At 38.5% G+C, this 7207-nt stretch overlaps 1 protein-coding gene across 1 annotated transcript; it reads right to left on the bottom strand.

The window, feature by feature from the left end:
* Positions 1 to 360: 360 nt before the first annotated feature.
* Positions 361 to 2304, bottom strand: LOC144375727 (melanoma inhibitory activity protein 2-like). The gene has a single exon (XM_078041163.1). It carries the CDS (start codon positions 2302 to 2304, stop codon positions 361 to 363), a length of 1944 nt encoding a protein of 647 aa, XP_077897289.1.
* Between the last annotated feature and the right edge of the window lie 4903 nt (positions 2305 to 7207).

Here is a 7207-nt window from a genome sequence, read left to right as displayed (position 1 = left end):
TCCCCAGAGGCTGGATGACATACCTGAAACTCCCATTGTTGTTTATAGAATAGTGGATTAATCAAATTCAATGCTGTAATCATTAGAGTAAAATAGAATAAAAAGAATTTACTCATAGTATCATATTTAAACCATCTTTATTTCCAAAATACTATCCTAAGAAATATAGTTTAATTTAGCTTCAATCAGAGCAAAAGTATAATCACTTACTTAAGTAAAAGCAATTACTTAAAAACTAAAAATGAGAGGTAAGTCAAATGACTTTTGAAGAGAGATCAAAAACATCAGGTTTCTTGTTGATGTTCAGTAGCAGACTCACTTGAAGGTGTAAAGAAGCCTGAAGGGCACTCACTTCTACTTTCAGAATGCGGGGGTGGGGGGAGGAAATCCAGCTCTTGGGGGAAGGTCATGAGGAAAATACCTCCATTCATAGACATCTGGCATTGGAAAAAATGGAGGGGGTGGTGGGCCCGGTGGAAAATAATCTCCAGGTGCCCCATACCTGTTTCCTGGAGGAGGCGGAGGGAAAAATGGTCCTCTTCTTATGAACTGACTCCTTGGGTCCACAGGAAATAATTCACCTCTGACTGGAGGGAAAGGTGCCAACAATGAGCCGGAGCCAGTTGCTTGGTTTTCAGCAGGGAGAGGTGAATCGAGCACATTGGAATCATCAAGATTGATTTTGGTCTCCTTTCTACTGGACTGAATTTCTGAAGACATAGGCCCATCCTCTTTATCCAAAGAAGGCAGATTAGAACCTCTGAGTTCTGCTGGTCGCCATGGTCTAGCATACTTCGAATAACATCCACCTTGCCAAGGAGGACCCAATGCTGAGGGACCATTGGGGGAAAGCTTTCTGCCCAATGCTGCATTTGAAACACCAAGTGCACAGGGATCTTCCTCTACAAGTTCCAATTGAAGCTCCCTTTCAGTTAACTTTTGTCTATTGCGAGCGTTTTGTTTCATGAAATAATGGAGGTTTCTTTCAGCAATCCAAGCCGCCAACTCACTCTCATGTGCTTTTTCCTCACAGTAAATAATCTTCCCCTGACAGGACTGAATGGTTCTCTCCAATTCTTCTTTAAGATATTTGGCTCGCTTTCTGTAGGTCTCCAGCTCTTCTCTTGTATGGCCCATCTCTTCTTTGACCTTGGAAAGTTTCCCCTCTTGCTCCACCCGGTAATTTTCCTCTACTCTGAGTTTCCCATGGAGTTTCATCATATTTTCTTGATAGCATTCCATCATGTCTTTAAATTTCTGCTGAAGGTTCTCATTCTCACCTTCAAGCCATGTATTTTCTGACAGCAAGGTGCCCTGTTCAGTCTTCAGACTTCTAATCTGTTCTCTAAGGTCTTCCTTTGTTTTCTCTACTTCAGATAAGAAAGCACAAGTTTGAACTCTTTCTCCTTCTAAGGTTTCTAAGGAGGACTTTAGCTTAGCACCATCAACCAGTTTCTTCACAGCTCCTTTGGGCTCATCATCCAAGTGAGCACCAATTCCTGATTCACTCGTCATTCCCCATTCCAAGTTCCCAATGTCTGTTTGGGCTCCCTTGGTTGGAGAAGACCTATCTTTCATCTTCAGCAAGCCTTCAGTCAGAGACTCCACGTGATTGTCTTTATCAGTTTGAACTTGTTTTGAATGGAATTGAGAGGCTTCCAATGTGGTGCTCTCTTCACATTGGACACGTCCTTGTCCTCTCCATGCTTCAGTGTCTCCTTGTAAGATCGGTTTCTGACTTTGCTGAAGCTGGGAACATTCATCCAAGGCTTCCTTCATTGCCAGCTGAAGTCCTTCCTCACTTATTTGAAGCAGTTTCAAGTTTGTTTTAGTTTCAGCTATTTCTGATCTGATTGATTCTGATTCACCTTCAAGGGATTTTATCCTTCTCGATATATCTGCCATGATTTCATCCTGTTTACAATGTCTAGCCTTTTGTTCTTTTAGCTCTTTGTCTAGAAAAAGTCTTTCATCCCCATGGCTAGGTTTGGACCTATGCAGATTTTCATAGGTTGCCTCCAAATTGGGGACGTCTCTTGGACCCTTCTCAGAACTGCTGTCCTTTAAAGTTGACTCTAAGCCTTCAAGCTCTTTTTGAACAAGGCTAACTTTTTCAAGTAGTTCACATTTCTCTTCAATTAGTCTAGAAAGTTTTAAAGCCAGCTGTTTTTCTCTTCCCACATACAGCCTGCTTCTAACACACTGAAAACTTCTCCACAAAAACAAGAGAAGAGCAAAACATCCAATAGCTCTACACATCACCAACTCCCAAGGAACACCATAAGGACTTGGGCCTGGCTTCATGTCTTCAGACAATGCTGCCACAACCCTGCCTACTTCTTCCAGGACCACCCGCTAATGTGGCTGTAGGCCAGTCCTTGGTGCCTCCATCAAGCTAAGTTCGCTTTTGCTCTTGCCACCACAACCACAGCCTGCCCAGGCAGGCCAATATAGGCTGTGAACACTCCGGTGTTTGGTGAGGAACTCAAACCTGCACCAGGCAACGGAACAGACCACTGAGAACCCCTGAAAGGGGGGGTTGTGATGGTGGGGAGCTGGAGTGAAGGACTCCCAGGAGCCTTGTGGTGCTCAAGTGCCCATCAGGGTAGTCTTGGCCCCTTCCTTCCCTTACCAGTGCATCCTGAAGTGCCAAGGGTTCAGGTCCCTTCTACTCCAGCCAGACAGGAGTCCTCTCTATGCCTCCCACCCCTGAGTTTGGTTTAGGCCAGGCCAAGGTGGAGCTTCTTAAGTTTCTATACAGTCATAATACCACTCAGTTTGATGTCATGCAAATTCTAAATCTTTCTAAACTGTCTCAACAGATTTTATGTCATGTATTTATATTTGTACTGCTTTCCCTTTTGCTGTAATAACCCATTGCTTTCCCTGCTTTTGTTCTGTCCCTTTTTTCTTCCTTTCTTCCTTTCTTCCTCCCTTTCTTCCTTTTTTCCTTTTTTCTTTCTTCTTTACTTCCTCCGTTCCTCCCTCTTTTCCTTCTTTTTTCTCTCTTCCCTCCCTTTTCTTTTCTTGCAGTATTGGGCTTTAAACTCCAAGGCCTTCTGCATGCTAGGCCAGCCCACTACCACTCAGCTATATCCCCAGACCTGCTGACTCTTTTTAGGAAGGTCATTTGAATTATTTCTAAAGGAGAAAACTCTCATGATACACTACTTTCTTTCTTTCTTCCATTCTTTTTTTCTTTCTTTTTTTAAAGCTGTGTTAATGACATTTTTCTTTTTTTTCAGTTTACCCATAACATTGTTTATATTAAATTTTATTTTTTTATAGAGCAAGCAACCATAAAAATTAAACAACTGGTAAAATAATAACTGTTATTTTTGTTCATTGTACTGTCTTTTTTTTACTTTATTTTTAAATTTTTTTAGTCACACATGACAGCAGAATGTATTTTTACATATAATACATACATGGATTGTACATACATCAATCATATTGTCTATTCTATTCTGCTGCCCTTCCTATCCTCCTTATTCCTCCCCTCCTCTCCCATCCTTTCTGTCTATCTAATCTAATGTAACACACTTTTTTTCTTTTTCTGATTAGAACATCATATATGTATTCTGTATAACAATGTACTTCTCCTTCCATCTTCTGTGTAGCTTTCCTTCTTTCTCTTTTTTCTTCCCAACTTTCTTCCCTATTTAGTGGTAGTCTTCTTCTCATGCTCTTTCTCCCTATCCCATTTTGAGTCACCCCCCTTTTATCAGAGAAGACATTTGGCATTTTTTTTTAGGGATTGGCTCACTTCACTTAGCATAGTCTGCTCTAATGCCATCCATTTGCCTGCAAATGCCATGATCTTGTTATTTTTTAGTGCTGAGTAATATTCCATTGTGTATAAATGCCATATTTTTTAATCCATTCGTCTGTTGAAGGGAATCTAGGTTGGTTCCACATTCTAGCTATTGTGAATTGTGCTGCTATAAACATTGATGTGGCTGTGTCCTGTAGTATGCTCTTTTTAGGTCTTTTTGCTCTAGCCCAAGAAGGGGAATAGCTGGGTCAAATGGTGGTTCCATTCCCAGCTTTCAAAGGAATCTCCATACTGCTTTCCAAATTGGCTGCACCAATTTTCAGTCCCACCAGCAAAGTATGAGTGTACTTTTTTCCCTGCAACCTCGCCAGCACTTATTGTTGTTTGACTTCATAATGGCTGCCATTCTTATTGGAGTGAGATGGTATCTTAGAATAGTTTTAATTGGAATTTCTCTGATTGCTAGAGATGGTGAGCATTTTTTCATATATTTGTTGATTGATTGTATATCCTCTTCTGAGAAGTTCTGTTCAAGTCCTTGGCCCATTTGTTGATTGGGTTATTTTGTTGTTGTTGTTTAACTTTTTGAGTTCTTTGTGTACTCTAGAGATTGTGCTCTATCTGATGTTTGAGGGGTAAAAATTTGTTTCCAGGATGTAGGCTCCCTATTCACCTCAATATTGTTTCTCTTGCTGAGAAAAAAAACCTTTTTAGTTTGAATTTGTCCCATTTGTTGATTCTTGGTTTTAACTCTTGTGCTATAGGTGTCTTATTAAGAAATTTGGGGCCTGCCGCCACGTGATGAAGATTAGGGCCAACTTTATCTTCTTTTACATGCAGAGTCTCTGGTCTGATTCCTAGCACCTTGATCCATTTTGAGTTGACTTTTGTGCATGGTGAGAGAAAGGGATTCAATTTCATTTTGTTGCATATGGATTTCCAGTTCTCCCAGCACCATTGTTGAAGATGCTATTCTTTCTCCATTGCATGGTTTTAGCACCTTTGTCTAATATAAGGTAGTTGTAATTTTGTGGATTTGTCTCTGTGTCCTCTATTTTGTACCCTTTGTCTACCAGCCTGTTTCGGTTCCAGTACCATGCAGTTTTTGTTACTATTGCTCTATAGTCTAGTTTAAAATCTGGAATCATGATACCATCAATTTCACTCTTCCTGCTTAGAATTACTTTAGCTATTCTGGGTCTCTTGTTCTTCCAGATGAATTTCATTATTGCTTTTTCCATTTCTGCAAGGATGTCATTGGGATTTTGATGGGAATTGCATTGAATCTGTAAAGTGCTTTTGGTAATATCGCCATCTTAATAATATTAATTCTACCAATTCATGAGCAAGGTAAATCCTTCCATATTCTAAGGTCTTCTTCTGTTTCTTTCTTCAGGGTGGTATTGTTTTCAGTTTATAGCTCTTTCACCTCTTTTGTTAAGTTGATTCTCAGGGTTTTTTTTTTTTTTTTGAGGATATTGTGAATGGAGTAGTTGTCCTCATTTCCATTTCAGAGAATTTGTCACTGATATACAGGAATGCCTTTGATTTATTCGTGTTGATTTTATATCCTGCACTTTCCTGAATTTATTTACTAGTTCTAGAAGTTTCTTGGTTGAATTTTTTGGGTCTGCTAGGTATAGGATCATGTCATCAGCAAATAGTGCTAATTTAAGTTCTTCTTTTCCTATATTTATGCCTTTAATGTCTTTCATCTGTCTAATTGCTCTGGCTAGTGTTTCAAGAACTATGATGAATAGAAGTGGTGAGAGAGGGCATCTCTGTCTTGTTCCAGATTGTAAAGGGAATGTCTTCAATTTTTCTCCATTGAGAAAGATGCTGGCCTGAGGCTTAGTGTATATAGCTTTTCATTTTGAGGTAATTTCCTGTTATCTCTAATTTTTCTAGTGTTTTGAACATAAAGGGATGGTGTATTTTGTCAAATGCTTTTTCAGCATCTATTGTTTTTTTTTTTTTAAGAAAGAGTGAGAGAGAGTGAGAAAGAGGGAGAGAGAGACAGAGAACTTTAATATTTATTTTTCAGTATTTGGCGGACACAGCATCTTTGTCTGTATGTGGTGCTAAGGATCGAACCCGGGCCGCACGCATGCCAGGCGAGCGCGCTACCACTTGAGCCACATCCCCAGCCCCAGCATCTATTGTTGATCATATGGTTCTTATCTTTAAGTCTATTGATGTGGTGAATTACATTTATTGATTTTCGTATACTGAACCAGTCTTGTATCCCAGTGATGAATCCCACTTGGTCATGGTGCATGATCTTTTTGATATGTTTTTGTATCCAATTTGCCAGAAGTTTATTAAGGATTTTTGGATCTAAATTCATTAGGGATATTGGTCTGAAATTTTCTTTCTTTGAGGTGTCTTTATCTGGTTTGGGAATCAGGGTGATGTTGGCCTCATAGAGTGAATTTGGAAGTACTCCCTCTTTTTCTATCTCTTGAAATAGATTGTAGAGTATTGGTATTAGTTCTTCTTTAAAGTTCTTTTAAAACTCTGCCGTGTATCCATCTGGTCCTGGGCTTTTCTTGGTTGGTATTCTTTTGATGGCTTCTCTTTCCTCACTTGATATTGGTCTGTTTAGGTTGTTTATATCATCCTGACTCAATTTGGGCAGTTCATATGCTTTAAATAATTTATCAATGCCTTCACTATCTTCTATTTTATTAGAGTATAGGGTTTCAAAATAATTCCTAAGTATCTTCTGTATTTCTGAAGTGTCTGTTGTGATATTGCCTTTTTCATCCCATAAGCTAGTAATTTGGGTTCTCTCTCTTCTTCTCTTTGTTAGCATTTCTAGTGGTCTATTAATCTTTTAAACTTTCTGTAATATTTTATCTTCTCCTGATATAGTTTTCTTTTGTAAATGCTGTGTTGAACATAAATAAATGAAAATTATTTAATTATTTTGTCTTTTGTCTGACTATTTGCTTTAAATTACTTAATTTGTACAATATTGATTTTATATTTTTCCTATATGAGGGTTAATTGCTCTTGACAAATATTATACATTTCTAATTAAAAACAGAATAACATATGCTTGAAGGCTGGCTGCAATATTATACACATAGCATTGATTTCAGTGCCTGGCAAATGCTTCTCAGAGTGAATGACTGAAGCAACAATGGCTATTATTATCACCATTTCTATTGTTATTATGTTACACCTGCAAATAGCTTTTTTATTTCTTGACCTTTAGCTGACTGTGAGTTACAATATATTACATAACCCTAGGAAGAAAATGGAGCTTTATTCATTGAAATCTTTGCCAACTCCAAATGAATTACGTCATCATAGTTACTATTCATTGAAGGATTTTAAGTTTGTAACTCTGCTTTGGGGACAAGTGATTTCTTTCTTCATTTGTTTGTTTTTCTTTTAGACTTCCAAATGATTTACAAAGATAAAGAT

This window comes from Ictidomys tridecemlineatus, chromosome 3 (assembly GCF_052094955.1).
Source record: "Ictidomys tridecemlineatus isolate mIctTri1 chromosome 3, mIctTri1.hap1, whole genome shotgun sequence".
Taxonomy (NCBI): Eukaryota; Metazoa; Chordata; class Mammalia; order Rodentia; family Sciuridae; genus Ictidomys; species Ictidomys tridecemlineatus.
Note: the sequence above shows the minus strand (reverse complement) of the source record. Positions and strands in the feature narration are given on the sequence as shown.